Here is a 17,488-nt window from a genome sequence, read left to right as displayed (position 1 = left end):
GCATAGGAACAGGAATTAGCATTTCAGCCCCTCAAGCCTGTCTGCCATTCAATGAGATCATTGCTGATCTGTATCCTAACTCCATCCACCTGCCTTGGCTCCATATCCCTTAATACCCTTGGCTGGCAAAAATCTATCGATCAGATTTAAAATTATGAATTGAGCTAGCATCTACTGCTTTTTGTGGGAGAGAGTTCCACCCTTTGCGTGAAGAAGTGTTTCCTAACTTCTCTCCTGAATGGCCTGGCTCTGATTTTAAGGTTATTTCCCCTTGTCCTCGACCCCCCCCCCCCCCCCGCCAGCGGTAAAAGTTTCTCTCTATCTACCCTATCAATTCCTTTCAAAATCCTGAAAACCTCAATCAAATCACCCCTTTCTATATTCCAAGGAATACAGGCCAATTTATGTAATCTCTCATCATCTAACCCTTGGAACCCTGCTAACATTCTGGTGAATCTGCGCTGCATTCCTAGGCTAATATAACTTTCCAGAGACAAGGGCCTAGAAATTCAGTTGCTTGCGCCAGCCGGTAGCGCCTTAGGCGGAGGAGATGTTGGGCGCTAGGCGGCTAGCGGCCGGGCGCAGCGCGATCTGCGCCTCTCCCCAACTTCACCAGAGATTTAGCCTTTGCGCGCGTGCAGATCCTGACGTCATTTCATCATGCAACGCCCTTTGTGCGCCCCAAACCGGAACTTCAGTGGCGCCGCCCTTCTTTGCGCCTGGCGCCCCCAGCGACTGGTAGAGGGGAACGGTTCCCAGTCGCTGCGGGGGGCGCTATTTAAAGGGGACTCCTCCTGCATTATAAGTGACAGCCATTTTGTGCCAATCCTTCTGTGTGAGAGACAAAGGCAGAGAGCTTTCTGCTTTGACTCGGCGCTCGCACAGGTACTTCTGGCTTCAGGCCAGAGCTTTGCACTTGGATTTCACTTTCAGTGCCATAGCCTTGAGTCGCCACATATACTGTAATGGGGGCTACAATGGGTGGAAATGTTGGCTTTCTGCATTGCATTCAAAGGGATCAGAGACGCCGTGAGAGAGTGCCAGTCATGGCCAGACGGAGAAGGGCCAACAGGTGTCGGCACAGGAGGCCTTACCCACCCAGGGTATACCGCCAGCAGTTCTCATATCTGAACATGTCTGAGGAGCAGTGTGTTCGGAGGCTGCGATTCAGAAGGGAGGTGGTCACTGAGATCTGCCACCTGCTTCGCAGAGATCTGCAGCCACAGCTGAGGAGCAGGACGTCTCTCTCGGTGGCAGTGAAGGTGACGGTGGCTCTCAACTTCTATGCCACCGGCTCCTTCCAATCCGCTACTGGGGACATTGCCAACATCAAATCAAATCAAATCAACTTTTATTGTCATTGTTAGTGCACAAGTGCAGTACAACGAAATGTAGGCTTGCGGCTCCCGAGAGTGTACAATTTGGATTAGGACACTTAAACATTTCAACATACATTTGTACATATATATTAGCATAAATATGACCATAATAAAGTGCATCGGCAGATGTGCAGGCTTTAGTGTTTATTTGTGGAGTTCAGTAGGATGACAGCCCTGGGAAAGAAGCTGTTCCGAAATCTGGTCGTACGGGTGCGAATGCATCTGTAGCGTCTTCCAGATGGTAGGAGGGCGAACAGACTGGCTGGGGTGGGTAGGGTCTTTGATGATGGACCGTGCCCTCCGTAGGCAGCGTTTCTGATAGATATGTTCTATGGTCGGTAGCCGGGTGCCGGTAATGCGTTGGGCAGTTTTGACTACCCGCTGCAGGGCTTTCCGGTCATGGGAGCTACAGCTGCCGTACCATACCATGATAGTTTGTCAGGATGCTCTCTATAGTGCAGCGGTAGAAGTTCGCGGTACATTGCTGCATCCGACAGGTGAACAATGCCCTTTTCAGAAGGAGACGTCAGTACATCTCCTTCCCCATGACCCTGGACAAGCAGCAAGAGCGTACAATGGGATTTGGAAGAATAGCGGGCTTCCCCATGGTCCAGGGCGTAGAACTGATGAACCAGCATTGGTCAGGCCTTGCTTCAGGGCTGCAGTGCGCAGGGCATGGCAGCCAGACAAGTCCACCCTCCCCCTTTAAGAGCTGACCGGCGCCAGAGTGTCTGCCGTCAATCAGCAACTCGCCGCACCTGCGCTGCGCCTGCCCTCGGGGGTATCGCCCCGGACCGCCGGCTTAGCGCCTAATGATAGTCGTGCATCGCCTGTTTTAGCGCAGCAGCAGCCTCTTGGGGCGATGCGACTGAATATCGGCGAAGGTGGCGCGAACTTGCGCCGGGCGCAAACTTTAGCGGCCGCCCGACTGTAGCGCCCCGAACGTGGCTATACTGAATTTCTAGGCCTAGGTGCCTAGAACTGTGCACAGTACTCCAGATGGAGTCTAACCAGGGCTTTGTATAGCTGTAGCAAAACCTCCTTTCCATTATATTCTCATCCTCTAGTTATAAAGGCCTAACATTCCATTAGCCTTTTTGATTATTTTTTGTACCTGACTACATTTTATTGATCTGTCTACATGCCACCAATCTGTGTGTCATGGGAAAACTTTGATATATGGTTATTGCATTATCTAAGTCATTAATAAATATAGTGAATAGTTAAAGCCCCAGCACAGATCCTTGGACACCATTAGTCACTTCCTTCCAATTCGAGTACATATCAATTATCTCTTTTTATAAAGCCTGAAAATGCCACAATAAAATGAGTTGAAACTTACATTTTCATACTTGAAGAAATGTATGGTGTGTGTTTGACGCTTTCCTTAGACTCAGATTGTTTCTACTGATTTGTGCCCCATTTTAAGTTCGGGTGTATCATAATGAGATTGCAGGATACTTGGGTGTAGGGTTGCAAAATTCTGGGAATTTTTAAAAGAGGAAACTTTCCATGGGAATTTTGGGGAATTTATGGGAATTTTGAGTTTTTTTGCACACTGATGGTTTTTGTCTCTGACCCTTATATTATCTTTGTCGTCAAAATAGACATACTGTTCCATACAAATAAAAACAGGCTTTCAAAACTTTATTTAGGTTATAATTTTGAACTTCATTGAACCCCCCACAAAAAAGACCCATCTAAAATAAAATAAAAAGAGCGTCAGCTTATTTAGCCTGTAATTTGTCCTTATTTTGTCCCTTTGAGTCTTCTACTCATGAGTCTTCTGAGTCTTCTACTCCTCATTGCTCCTCCTGATTCTCTGACTCTGGCTCTGACGTGTCCATTTCCTCCTCTGTGTCAGTATCTAGCTGTGTGGTGGACACTTCTGTATCTGGCTCAATAAGTTGTAGGTTCGCCCGGATAGCCACCAGTTTCTCCACTCTCTTATTAGTCAGCCTGTTGCGCACCTTTGTATGCGTATTCCCAAAAAGTGACCAGTTTCGTTCAGAGGCCGCTGATGAAGGTGGGATTTGGAGTATCACCGATGCAATAGGTGACAGGGCCTCAGATGCACAAAGTCCCTTCCACCAGGTATGTGCACTGATATGCTTGCATGATTCCCATATCCCATCCCCATTCCAAAGACCTTGCTTGGTAGAGAACTTTGCCAGACTTCCCAGAACTTTGCCCACATCCAGATTGAGATGGTGTGAGAGGGTAGAAATCACACTGTAAGCGCTGTTGATCTGTTCTCCAGAAAGTATTGGTCTCCCAACATGCTTTGGGTCCAGCACGTATGCTGCAGCATGAATCGGCTTGACACAAAATTCTTGACGCGTCTGTATGAATTGAACAATTGCCTTCTCCTCCTGCTTTGAGCAGCAGGGATGTGGGTAGGGCAATGCTGATTTGTTCTTTTAAATCAGTAAAAAGCCTGAGAACATCTGACAAGACAGCGTCATCTCCTTCAATCTGAGCAATTGCAGATGCTACTGGTGAGTGTAGTTTAAGGCTGCTAACCACTCTCTCCCAAAACACATCATCCAGCAGTATTTTCTTGATGGTGGTTTCCATATCCCCAGACTGGGATATTGCCATTTCTTGCAGCGACTCCTTACCCTCCAGAAGGCTGTTGTACATTATGACAACACCACCCCATCTAGTGTTGTTGGGCAGCTTCAGTGTGGTGTTCTTGTTCTTTGTCATTTGCTTGGAGTTGTAGGTTGCTGCAACTACCTGTTTTCCCCTGACATACTTAACAACTTGCTTGGCTCTCTTGTACAGTGCTTCCATGGTTCTCAAACCCATGATGTCCTTGAGGAGCAGGTTAAGCCCATGAGCTGCGCACCCAATAGACGTAATATGAGGGTGGGCCTCCTCCACTTGAGCCCAAGCAGCCTTCATATTCGCAGCATTGTCAGTAACTACTGCAAAGACCTTTTGTGATCCAAGATCGTTGGATAAATGCTGCTGCATCTTTGTGGCATTCTTTACATATGGCTTTCTACAGTGTTTGCACATGTACACAGTCTTTACATCTTTAATGCCTGGGGTAAAATGCTTCCACACATCCGACGGTAAACGTAGCATTGTTCTATGCAGAGAAATAAAGGGCATTCATCTCTGTGTCGAACTGCGGTCGATCAGCACGATTGCAACAGGGTGAGTACATTTTTGCTGATGCTCCATGTGATGGAAGCATGACCTGTACACACACGACACTACATCACCAATAGTGTATTATTTTGTATATTTTAAATTGAAGGACAAGAGTTCAACAAGTAACTGGTTTATTTGGTATAAAGTCTGATTTACTTACTGCATCATCACAACATCAGCAGAAAACAAAATGACTTCCCTCAGGACCCCTAACCTGGATCTTAAAAAAACTATAGCAGTCTTACAGATGCCTGCAGGCCAATCACAATTCGATATGCAAATATTACAAATAGAGGGAGCTAATCGCTCATCCACTCATCCAACCAATCAGGACACATTTGTTCACAGTCACACACAAAACTTGTAATTATTAAAACAAGCCAAGTAAGATAAACCTATATTGATTAAGAAATTCCTTAATAATTAAGATTCCATCTCTGTTAGTAATTTTAAGAGAGGACCTGTGGGGGGGAAAAAAAAGAAAGAAATACAAAAAAAACAATATTATGCTAGCATGTGCTTTTTTGGGCAAAATTCCCAAGCTAAACTTCCCGTGGAAAATTTCCGGAAATTTACCGGAAACTTTCCACCCCTTTGCAACCCTACTTGGGTGTAACTTGACAACTGCAAAATGGGTGCGACATTGGGTGCATTTTTGGGTCTGACTTCCGTGTTGCGTCCACAGAGAAAACACTAGGCCATGGAGGGCAGCCAATGCAAAGACATTTTGTATAATGTGTATAATACACACACACACTTCTTTTAACTGAAATGGTTGTTCCTGTTGATCAGTCACTAATGGGCTCTGTATAGAAGTGTTAAAAATCACATATTCTGCAGCAAATTGAAGACTTGATAATGACTCCATTTTTTGATTGTCTATCCATTCACAATTACATTTTCCCACCTTTTCTAAATAGCATTTGTCAATTCCTGACACGATGTCAAAGTCCAAATGGTGGATTTGGTGGTGGACCAGGCCAAGAGCCACATCTTGCTCCAACATATGCAGCAGTGAATGCACTCTGTATTATCGGCACAGAAGAGGCATATAGTGTTATTAACAGGTGAGCATTATTAAAGGATAGTACAAAAATGTCCTAACTGGAACATAGTTCTGAAACGCAATCTAAAAGCTTTGAATGTAAGCTTTGTGCAGTGTGTGGTTGTGTACCAAGAGAAAGCAGGACACTTGTATCCAAAATATAAGCATTCTTCAATTTAACTAGTATAAAAACAGCCTTGTGGAGACCAGCCAAGTGTGCCTCATCTGAAAAACTTACTCTGATGTCATATTCACACTCTGACTCGCTACCATAATCCTAAACAGAAATTTGCATATTTCCCAATCTTGGATGGTAACCCCAACATTCAGACCCAAGTTTGACAGCTTGGATTCAAGTGACTGGATCAGCAGCCAGGAGCAGGAAATAGTGTCAATCACTCCCTGGGTCTATGGCAGCAGGTTAGAGATGAACCCACTGGGATGATAGGTTTTCATGTAGCTACTTTTGCACAAGATAAATTGGAGAATTTCGGTCTCCTCTTCAGGAGAACCCATTCTACATGTTTTTCCCCAAGAGTTATTTTGTACTGGGAGGACAAATCCTACTTCAAAGTCTCTTTTCTATCCTTCAAAGTAAAGTGCCTCCGCAATGGTTATGCAGCACTCTATAATTCTTAAATTCCAGGTCATATTACTTAACTTCTTGCCTGATCAGAGTCAACTTATTGTTCAACAGCTTATCCTGTGTGTGGCTAGAGGAACTAAATCTTGCATTACTAAAAACCGAATTTGTGAGATTACTGAATGTGATACAGGAAACATTTGTTTATCCGGAGGTTAAATGTCCAGAAAGCTCTATCTACCGGCAAAATTCAGGAGTCGGTTCAGATAATGTTTTTTCTTTTCGTTGCTTCTTTTCTCCAGTCCTGGCTCTGCAAGCGTCTCTGTAGCTAAGCAACAGCTTCAGCTAGACGCTTGCAAGCTGCGCCGACTGTTTTGAAGCTGTTCCTAAGCAACAGGGTTTGTTGCTTCACACGGAGCTCTGAGCTCCGTATGTTTTAAACATTAGCGCTGGTTTCTACGGCAGTTTTGATCTAATGGCACCAGCTCGGTCCCGTCGGTGCCGGATAACAGAAAGTTTCCTGTACTTAGGCTTGTTTTTAGTGGAATGATGACTGCTGATGCTGACATTTAGATTTGATTTTCTTTCAAACAGATCATCAAGATTTGGGCGTTCTTTAGATACTTCTCTTGTGTCAGGAACAAAATATTACTCCCATGAGCAATTCCTTGTTCCCTGTGAATCAGAATGTGACTTGGCGCACAGTTATTAATATTCGATGAACAATAAGCGCCATTATCCTGCTAATAAACACACTATCAGTCTGTTCAACTAATGTGCAGCTAACATCCTGACGAATCATGTATCCCAGGCTGCAAACTAGAAATCAGGTTTATTAATAAAATTAGCATAAACCAGGGAAAACACATCAGATTTCACTAGATTGCAAAAACTTCACCACTTGATTTCTTAATTCTAGTCATTGCCTGAACTGTTAGACTTGTATCTTGGTCTGATGTCTTTGATGCAATGTTTTTTTGTGAAGTTGGCTATTCATAGAGTCCTTGGCCTGGAATTTGCGTCAATAATAACGGTGAGGCTGTCAACGTTCACCATTATTATGGAGTAAATTGGACAGCATCTTCCGGAGTATGCAAATACGCAGTTAAGCGCGGAAATCCGGAGGTTGTGGTCTGTGTTACCCTGCTCCTTCACAGGCTGCGCTATAACAGAACCACACGAGAGAAAGTTGCAGCTGGTGCATTCAGGAGTAAGTGAAATTTTAACAGCATGATAAGTGATGATTGCTGCCAAACAACCTCCATGGCCCCCCAAATTTTTTTTTTTTTTTTACAACTGTGGAGTCTCATCCCTTCAGAAATTAATTAGTGTTGGAGATTTTTTTTGTCTCTTATCTCTCTTAATCCCATCTATCTTTTCCAATCTTTCTTTTGCTTTCTGTACATGATTTAAATCTTTATACTTCCTGGTTTAGACTCTGCATGTCTCAGTGAGGATTCTTCAATCTGATTGGTTGAAGAGCCCGCTGTTTCTTGTCCTGCTCACAGGTGCCACAGATCCACTGTAGAGAGTGCCGTGCTGGATCAGACACCTGATTAGAGCAAGTCTCCATTCAAAAGCTCGCAAAAACATTGTGGGCAACTGTCAGTGAGGTGAGCGGCATTCCTTCGCCGCTGACTGCAAAGTTCGGGCCTAAATGTACTACGGCTTGATGACAATGGAACTAAAGTAACTAAAAATGGGAAGTTTTGAAACATATATGTCTAAGCTCCCTCCTTAATTTAAAACCTGTTCTCTTGGTGATTCTCAGTAGACAGTCCTGATGAGATTTGCAAGGCAAATATGCTTACTGAAAACCAGTCAAACAAAGTGACAAGCTAACTGTCTGCCAGATTTAAAAGACTGGTACCAATGCAAAGTGTTGTGGTGAGCCATCAATGCAACACACTTTGCAATTAAAATTTTATCATAACGTGGATTCTTGTGATAATATGCAAATAATACATAGCTCCTCAACCCGCAATGCATTACATTTAAAATCATCATCCTCATCTATAAACCCTTCCATGTTCTCATTCCACCCTATCTGCAATCTCCTACAATTTTAAATTCTCATCCTCACATTCAGATCTCTTCATGGCCTAGTCCATCCCTTTCTTTGTAATCTACTCCAGTCCAGAACCCTTTGAGAACTCTCTGTTTCTCCAACTCTTGCCTCTTGTGCATCCCCCACTTATTTCGCCCCACCATTAGCTGTGCCTTAAGACATCGAGGCTTTAAGTTCTGGACTTTCCTCCCAAAATCTCTCTGCCTCTCCACCCCTCTCCTTTTAAGATCCTCCTTAACACCTACCTCTTTCACCAAGTTATTAGTCACCCCTTCTAATATCTCCTTGTTGTGTATTTTGAATGTGTATTAGAATTGTCCCACATGGGATACTGTAGTGGTGATTTGCAATGCACTATGGGAAATGTGCATTGAGTGAAGAAGCACATTGTAAATAAAATGGCCGTTAACCTTAATTGTTATATAGGTAAGGGTATAAAACCCCTTGAGACACAACAAAACTGGCGACGAGGACGACGGACTTGCGCATCACTTTGCACTGGAATCGGCGATGTTTAAAGTAAAAAGTTCCTGTCTTTTCTTAATGGCGCGCCTGCAGTTTAGTGCTGATGCAATTGCCTCGTAAAGGTGGCGGTTCGTGTGTTACACAAATAAGAAGGGGGAGAGTAACGATACAGTGAAACGAAGTGGAGGAAAAGGACTGTGAAGTTTAAAAAAAAAAATAACAAAATCGGAGCGTTTGGACCATTTGATGAAACGGCGGAGCAATGGAGTGCTTATACAGAGCATTTCGGATTTTTCGTGACTGCAAATGGCATTGAAGATGACGTGAAAGTGGCGACGTTCCTCAGTGTGATCGGAGCAAAAACATTTGGCTTGTTACGGAGTTTGATGCACCCGGATAAGCCCGGCGCTAAGACATATGATCAGATTGTGGAAGTTTTGGAAACACATTTCGCACCCAAGCCGCTGCTGATTGCCGAGAGGTTCAGGTTTCACAAACGAAACCAAGGGGAGGGTGAGTCCATAGCCGAATATGTTGCAGTGCTAAAGAAGCTAACTGAGCATTGTGAGTTTGGTGAAACTCTAAATGACACTGTCCGTGATAGGTTTGTGTGTGGATTAAGATGTGAAGCAACACAGAAGCGCTTGCTCACGACTGACAAACTGACGCTTAAATCAGCAGTGGAGCTCGTTGTGTCTATGGAGTTAGCAGCTAAAGATGCACAGCTGTTGGCGGCTGCAACAAGAGTGCACAGGGTAGCAGCTACACCGGATAAGCATGCAAGGGGCGCCAGAGAGTGTTACAGATGTGGAAGGTCAGGTCATCAGCCATCTGACTGCTGGTATAAAGACCTGACCTGTCGGAAATGTGAAAAGAAAGGACTCATTGAATGTGTGTGTAAAGGGCAAAGCAAACAATCCTACACCGAGACACACACAAACAAACAAGGAAACACATCCAACTGGCGTTCTAAAAAGAAAAACCTACACATGGTGTAACAAGAACAGGAAGACAGTGACACAGACTCCGATGGGGAGCTGAATCTCCATGTGTTAACGGTGAATGGAGGCTCATCAGGCTATGGAGTCACTCCACTACTAGAGGGAATACCGGTCAAAATGGAGCTGGATACGGGGGCTGCTGTCTCCTTGATTTCAGAGAAGCTATTCAAAGAAAAACTGAACCGCCTATCACTGACGCCGGCCAAGCTCATCTTAAAGACCTACACTGGGGAAACAGTCCCAATGCTGGGTAAGACTGAGGTCAAGGTGGAGCTTAATGGACAAACCGTGATGCTGCCAGTTTACGTGGTATGGGGTGACTATCCATCCCTGATGGGCAGGCCATGGTTAGAGAAAATTCATCTGGATTGGAAAAAGGTGAATGCGGTGTCAGTCGAAGAGGCGGGGCTAGTGGCAGTGTTGACAAAGCATGCGACTGTCTTTGACGGAGAATTGGGGAGTATGAAGGGGATTACGGTCAAACTCAAGGTGAAGCCTGACAGCCAGCCACGATTCCTGAAGGCCAGGGACGTTCCGTTCCCTACGCCCTCAGACCAAAGGTGGAGGCTGACCTGGAGCGTCTGGTCAAGATAGGGGTCCTGGTGCCGGTTTCACAGTGAGTGGGCCACGCCCGTGGTACCAGTGATGAAGAGTGATGGTGTGGTTCGCTTATGTGGAGATTTCAAAGTAACAGTGAATCCTGTGCTCTCAGCTGAACAGTACCCCCTCCCCATCATTGAAGATCTTTTCACGGGTCTAGCAGGCGGTCAGAAGTTTAGCAAGATTGATCTATGCCAAGCCTACTTGCAGATGCATGTAGAAGAGGACTCACAGAAGTACCTCACCATCACCACCCACAGGGGCCTCTACAGGTACTGCCGCCTACCCTTTGGTATAACGTCAGCACCAGCATTGTTTCAGCAGGCTATGGACCAGATCTTAAGTGGCATTCCAGGGGTACAATGTTATCTCGACGATATCCTTGTCACAGGAAAGGACGACAACGAGTATCTGCAGAACCTGACTAAGACACTGGGAAGACTTGAAGAATATGGCTTACGCGTTCGCAAGGACAAATGCGAAGTTTTCAAGCCATCAGTGGAGTTCCTAGGCCATGTCATCGACGCGGATGGCCTACACACAGCACCGTCGAAAGTGAAAGCCATTGCCGACGCTCCTGCACCTACAAATGTCGGCCAGCTGCAGTCATTCTTAGGTCTCCTGAACTATTACGGAAAGTTTATTCTACAGCTGGCATCACTGTTGAAGCCATTGCATGAGTTGCTGTGTCAGGGCAAGGCCTGGGCGTGGACGAAGGAGTGCGAAGCTGCATTCAAGAAAGCCAAAGCAACTTTGACTGACCCCAGAGTGTTGACGCACTTTGACCCGTCGTTGCAGATTCAGCTGGCCTGTGACGCGTCGCCTTATGGCGTCGGCGCGGTCGTGTCCCACATCTTTCCTTCAGGCAAAGAGAAGCCGATTGCATTCGCGTCAAGGTCCCTGAGCAAGGCGGAGGTGAAATACCCGCAGATCGAAAAAGAGGCTTTGGGCGGCATCATTGGAATCAAAAAGTTCCATCACTACTTGTTTGGAAGGAAATTCACCTTGCTGACGGATCATCGTCCTCTGACATCGATCTTTGGTCCACACACAGGAATACCCTCCCTGGCAGCGTGCAGGATGCAGCGCTGGGCGCTGATGTTAAGCGCTCACAATTACAACATCAAATACCAGAGGTCAGCAGCACATGGCAATGCGGATGGATTGTCAAGACTTCCGCTGCCTGTGCCTTCTGATGGCTGTGCGCAGAAGATTTTCTACTTTGACATGGTGAACAATGCCCCTGTCACGGCCCGGCAGGTCAAGAAAGAGACCAGAGTGGACCCTACACTATCCAAGGTGCTGGAACGGGTGATGCGAGGAGACGGATCACGGGTGTCAGACGCACCACCTGAGCTACCTTACCTGTCAAGAGGGAAGGAGTTGTCTGTCACGCCAGGATGCCTCCTTTGGGGCATGCGAGTGATCATACCACCAAAGCTGCTGAAACATGTCCTCAATGAGCTGCACTCAGGACATTGTGGTATTGTCCGGATGAAGGAGCTGGCACGAAGCTACTTCTGGTGGCCCAGTCTGGATCATGAAATTGAAGTTGAAGTGAAATCATGCCCATCATGCGAGACAACCAGGGATACGCCAAGAGCAGCGCCACTGCATCCATGGGAATGGCCGGCGACACCGTGGCAATGGATCCATCTGGACTTTGCGGGACCAGTGGAAGGAGCGATGTTCCTGGTCGCGGTGGACTCCCATTCCAAATGGCCGGAGGTTGCAGTAATGTCCACTACCACTACGGAGAAAACCATCGAGACTCCGAGAGATGTTCGGGCGATTTGGTCTGCCGGAGCAGATCGTAACCGACAATGGAACACAGTTCACATCCCAGGAGATGGAGGAGTTCCTCAAGAGCAATGGAATCCAGCACACGTTCTCCGCGCCTTATCATCCATCCACGAATGGATTGGCGGAGAGATTTGTCAGAATGCTGAAACGCGCGTTGAAAGCGGCAAGAAGTGATGCTCCTCTAAAGCAGCGCCTGAATGCTTTCTTGCTGAAATACCGAAACACGCCTCATGCTACGACTGGAGCATCTCCTGCTTACCTACTCATGGGAAGGCAGCTACGGACACGCCTTGACCTGCTGAGGCCAACGTCCACAGAAGCAGTGGTGCACGCCAATCAGCAGGATCAAGTCAGCAGACGAGCTCAGAGGTCCAAAGAACGACACTTTGTGGTGGGGGGCAAAGTCCTCGCGCGTAACTACACCACCCCGGAGCGGTGGGTCCCGGCTACGGTCATTCAAAAGACGGGCCCCGTTTCATACCGAGTCTGCACCGAAGATGACCGAACGTGGAGACGGCATGTAGACCAGTTACTGCCAAGACAGTCGCCACAGGTAACCCAAGAAACAGAGGATCAAGGACCTGCTGGGGGCCCCAGCAGGGACTGGTCGTCCGACCCTGAGACGGTGGCATCATCCACTCTTGTGCCATCGAGGGAGGAAGCCACGCCCGCAGGGTCACGGGAGAGCCAGCCAGAGCCTGCTCCTGAGACGAGGCGTTACCCCCAAAGAGAAAGGCAGCCTCCAGAGCGCCTTAGTTACAGTTAGTGCTAACCTGTGTGCATGGGGCAGAATAATCCCCAGGGTTAGCGGAATGTAGAGGCAGTCTACCCTCTCTTCCAAAGTTATAGTCATTTTCAGTTATTCTGTTTTGTGGACATTCTATTTTAAGGGGGAGGAAATATGTTGTGTATTTTGAATGTGTATTAGAATTGTCCCACATGGGATACTGTAGTGGTGATTTGCAATGCACTATGGGAAATGTAGTGCATTGAGTGAAGAAGCACATTGTAAATAAAATGGCCGTTATCTAAACTCTCCACCCCGGAGTCCTTCTTAATTGTTATATAGGTAAGGGTATAAAACCCCTTGAGACAGAACACTCCTCCTTTGCCTTGGTGCCAATTTTTGTCTGATAACGCTCCTGTGAAGCACCTTGGGATGTTTTTCTATGTTAAAGGTGCTATAGAAATGCAAGTTGTTCTTGTTAGAAGCACCTTTCTCACCACCCCTCCCCCCACCGAATGTACTGTTCCTATGACTCTAGCCTCTAGTGCATCATCTACTCACTTTGCCCCATTATCAGTGGAAGAACTTTCTGTTGCCTCACTCCTACTCTCTTGAGCTCCTTCCGCCCCACTCTCCACTTTTAAAAGCCTTCTTGAGGCTCATTTTTTTCAATCAAGCTTTGTCACTTCTAATCTGTCCCTTCCTGGCTCATCATCTCCTTCTTGACACCTGTTTGTGAAGCACCTTGGCAAGTTGTTTTACATAGTGGTATATAAATACAAGTTGCTATTGAGTCAAATACACCAGTTATTTTGAATGAATACAAAGCATCTTTTTTGAGGATGGTATTTATTAAAGGAACCCATTTTAAATTAATAACTAGTAAAAAGGGGGAAACGAGTAAACCGTGGAACGAAAATACTCCATTTATTTCACTACTTATAGCAAAACAGTTTATTTAGATACCACTTTTTATTTCTAAAATTGTTGCTGTTGCAAAATTAAAACTTGCCATCAGCTGTCGAAAATATCTTACCAGACATTAAGAGGCCAAGTACTGTACTATAATTAAGTGGACCAGAAAAAGAATTTTTCAATCAGCTGCAGAGTACGTAAATCTAAATTTAAAAAGCTGACAATGATCCTGATTTACTATCCTGCTGATATGACTAATGCATTGTAGAGCTTCATGGGACAAAGTCCCTTTTGTTTAACTTTGTGACTTGTAACTGAGTCTTTCCAGTGAAAAAAATCACTGGGAACAAAACAAGGTCAAATGTAACCGTAAAATGATAATGTATATATGTCTGTATCAATGAATGTGCTTTGTTAATATTTAGAGATTCTACTCCATTGTTTAGCTACAAAACCAGTTTTCGTGGTCAATAAAAATGTAAAACTCGCATATTATAATGTGAAATGGCAAAGAACAGATTTGTATTCCTTTTTAATTTCAAATACACAAACAGATAAATCAAAAGAAACTTTTTTTTACCTCCTCCCTTCCCACCGTCCAGGGCTCCAAACACTCCATCCAGGTGAAACAGCAATTTACTTGTACTTCTTTCAATTTAGTATTCTGTATTCAGTGCTCATGATGCGGTCTCCTTTACATTGGAGAGACCAAATGCAGATTGGGTGACCACGTTGCAGAACACCTCCGTTCAGTCCGCAAGTGTGACCCTGAGCTTCCGTCCGCCTGTCATTTAAATTTTCCGCCCCACTCCCACTCTGACCCCTCTGTCCTCGTCCTCCTACACTGTTCCAATGTAAGCTCGAGGAACAGCACCTCATCTATCGATTAGGTACTTTACACCCTTCTGGACTCAACATTGAGTTCAACAATTTCAGATCATCATTTTTTTTGGACGGCAGCTGTTGGTGATGATTCAGCTATTCCCATTTACACCTCCTTTTGTAGACCCATCTTTTGTTTCTTTACTTGTCCCATTATCATCTTTTGCCTTGCATCATCATCCCTCTTGTCATTTTATCTCTCCTGCCTTCCACTCTATCACAGACCTTCCCTTTTGTTTCCTCCCCACCTTTTCCTGCCACTGTACTTGCTTAAAACCTGGTACATCTCTAACTTTTTCCCATTCTGAAATGTTAACTCTGTTTCTCTCTCCACAGATGCTGCCTGACCTGCTGAGTATTTCCAGCATTTTCTGTTTTTATTTTAAATGTTAGCTGTATGGGTTAACAAAGCCTTTTTATATGTTTGATGTGTTCATTTCTTCTTTGGTATTTTTGTCGCTAATTGTCTTTTGTATTAAAAATGGTAGATGAGCTGGCACTGAATGAAGCTGTATGGTCATAATGCAGCTCATTCTTTCCTCCAAACTACTCGGCACTGTTCATCATTACAATGGGTGTCTACTTCTTTTACCCATCCATATTATGCCTAGATACATCTGATGATTTGAGGGGGCGGTGGGAGGATTTTTATATTATATAATATATAATATATATATATATTTTTTTTTTTTTATATATATATAACATTTTGATGCAGGGAATACTTTACAATATAATTACGTAGGCATGGACAATCTGAAGTTCCAAAATGTTTTTTATTGAGCCACAAATATTGATTCACTTCCACTTGCAACAGGACTCCTAGCTTTGTCTCAGCGTTTGCAACCAGAAGTGCCGAGTGGATGATCCATATCGGCCTACTCCCGAGGTCCCCACCATCACAGAAGCCAGTCTTCAGCCAATTCGATTCACTCCACGTGATATCAAGAAACGGCTGAGTGTACTGGATACAGCAAAGGCTATGGCCCTGACAACATCCCGGCTATCCTGCTGAAGACTTGTGCTCCAGAACTAGCCGCGCCTCTAGCCAAGTTGTTCCAGTACAGCTACAACACTGGCATCTATCCGACAATGTGAAAAACTGCCCAGGTATGTCCTGTCCACAAAAAGCAGGACAAATCCAACCAGGCCAATTACCCCCCCCCCCCCCCCCCCCCCCCAAATCAGTCTACTCTCAATCATCAGCAAAGTGATGGAAGGTGTCATCGACAGTGCTATCAAGCGGCACTTACTCACCAATAACCTGCTCACTGATGCCCAGTTTGTGTTCCGCCAAGACCACTCGACTCCAGACCTCATTACAGCCTTGGTCCAAACATGGACAAAGGAGCAGAATTCCAGAGGTGAGGTGAGAATGACTGCCCTTGACATCAAGGCAGCATTTGACCGAGTCTGGCATCAAGGGGCCCTAGTCAAACTGAAGTCAATGGGAATCGGGGGGGAAACTCTCCACTGACTGTAGTCATACCTAGCACAAAGGAAGATGGTTGTGGTGGTTGAAGGTCAATCATCACAGCCCCAGGACATTGCTACAGGAGTTCCTCAGGGCAGTGTCCTAGGCCCAACCATCTTCAGCTCCTTCAATGACCTTCCCTCCAACATAAGGTGAGAAATGGGGATGTTCGCTGATGACGGCACAGTGTTCAGCGCCATTCACAACTCCTCAGATAATGAAGCAGTCCATGCCCGCATTCAACAAGACCTGGATGACATTCAGGCTTGGGCTGATAAGTGGCAGGTAACATTCGCGCCACAGACATGCCAGGCAATGACTATCTCCAACAAGCAAGAGTCTAGCCACCTCCCCATGACCTTCAACGGCATTACCATCGCCGAATCCCCCACCATCAACATCCTGGGAGTCACCATTGACCAGAAACTTAACTGGACCAGCCACTTAAATACTGTGGCAACAAGAGCAGCTCAGAGGCTAGGTATTCTGCGGCGAGTCTCTCACCTCCTGACTCCCCAAAGCCTTTCCACTATCTACAAGGCACAAGTAAGGAGTGTGATGGAATACTCTCCACTTGCCTGGATGAGTGCAGCTCCAACAACACTCAAGAAGCTCGACACTATCCAGGACAAAGCAGCCCGCTTGATTGGCATCCCATCCACCACCTTAAACATTCACTCCCTCCACCACTGGCATACCATGGCTGCAGTGTGTACCATCTACAAGATGCACTGCAGCAACTCACCAAGGCTTCTTCGGCAGCACCTCCCAAACCAGCAACCTCTTCCACCTAGAAGGACAAGGGCAGCAGGTGCATGGGAACACCACCACCTTCATGTTCCCCTCCAAGTCACACACTATCCTGACTTAGAAGTATATCGGCGATCCTTCATCGTCGCTGGGTCAAAATCCTGGAACTCCCTAACAGCACTGTGGGAGTACCTTCACCACACAGACTGCAGCGGTTCAAGAAGGTGGCGCACCACCACCTTCTCAAGGGCAACTAGGGGTGGGCAATAAATGCTGGCCTTGCCAGCGATGCCCAGATCTCATAAGCGAATAAAAGAGTTAAATGTATGGTTCATGGACATGTTAGACCAGTCCTTGAGGTTACTTAGCACTCACCAGGAATATGGAATATACATTACATGAACAAATGAAAAAGACCAGCTGGTCCATTGAGTTTGCCCCATGCAACCATGACATGACCCCCCAATTCACCCCATACACCAGGGAGAAGCAGAAACTCAGGGCAATTCGGGGGGGGGCGGGGAAACTGCTGTAGTTTATTGCCTTGAGACTTTATGTGGAGCTTATGCTTCACCCTTTCTGTTTGCACTCTGCATGCTTAATGTCCATGTGATGGCAAATGTATTTAGTGGTA

General features: G+C 45.8%; 1 protein-coding gene across 6 annotated transcripts in view; it reads left to right on the top strand.

Moving 5' to 3' along the window:
* Positions 1-17,488, top strand: part of fntb (farnesyltransferase, CAAX box, subunit beta) — a 120,461-nt gene that overhangs the window by 56,890 nt on the left and 46,083 nt on the right. For all 6 annotated transcript variants that reach the window (XM_086003558.1, XM_086003559.1, XM_086003561.1 and 3 more), the window contains one exon: positions 5,462-5,608. In XM_086003558.1, the coding sequence (XP_085859684.1) occupies positions 5,462-5,608 (147 nt within the window). The remainder of the gene's footprint in view (positions 1-5,461; positions 5,609-17,488) is intronic.

This window comes from Somniosus microcephalus, chromosome 12, assembly GCF_052327205.1.
Source record: "Somniosus microcephalus isolate GS21.2 chromosome 12, FLI_Smic_1.0, whole genome shotgun sequence".
Classification (NCBI taxonomy): domain Eukaryota; kingdom Metazoa; phylum Chordata; class Chondrichthyes; order Squaliformes; family Somniosidae; genus Somniosus; species Somniosus microcephalus.
The sequence above is the reverse complement of the archived record's forward strand: the minus strand, read 5'-3'. Positions and strand labels throughout refer to the sequence as shown.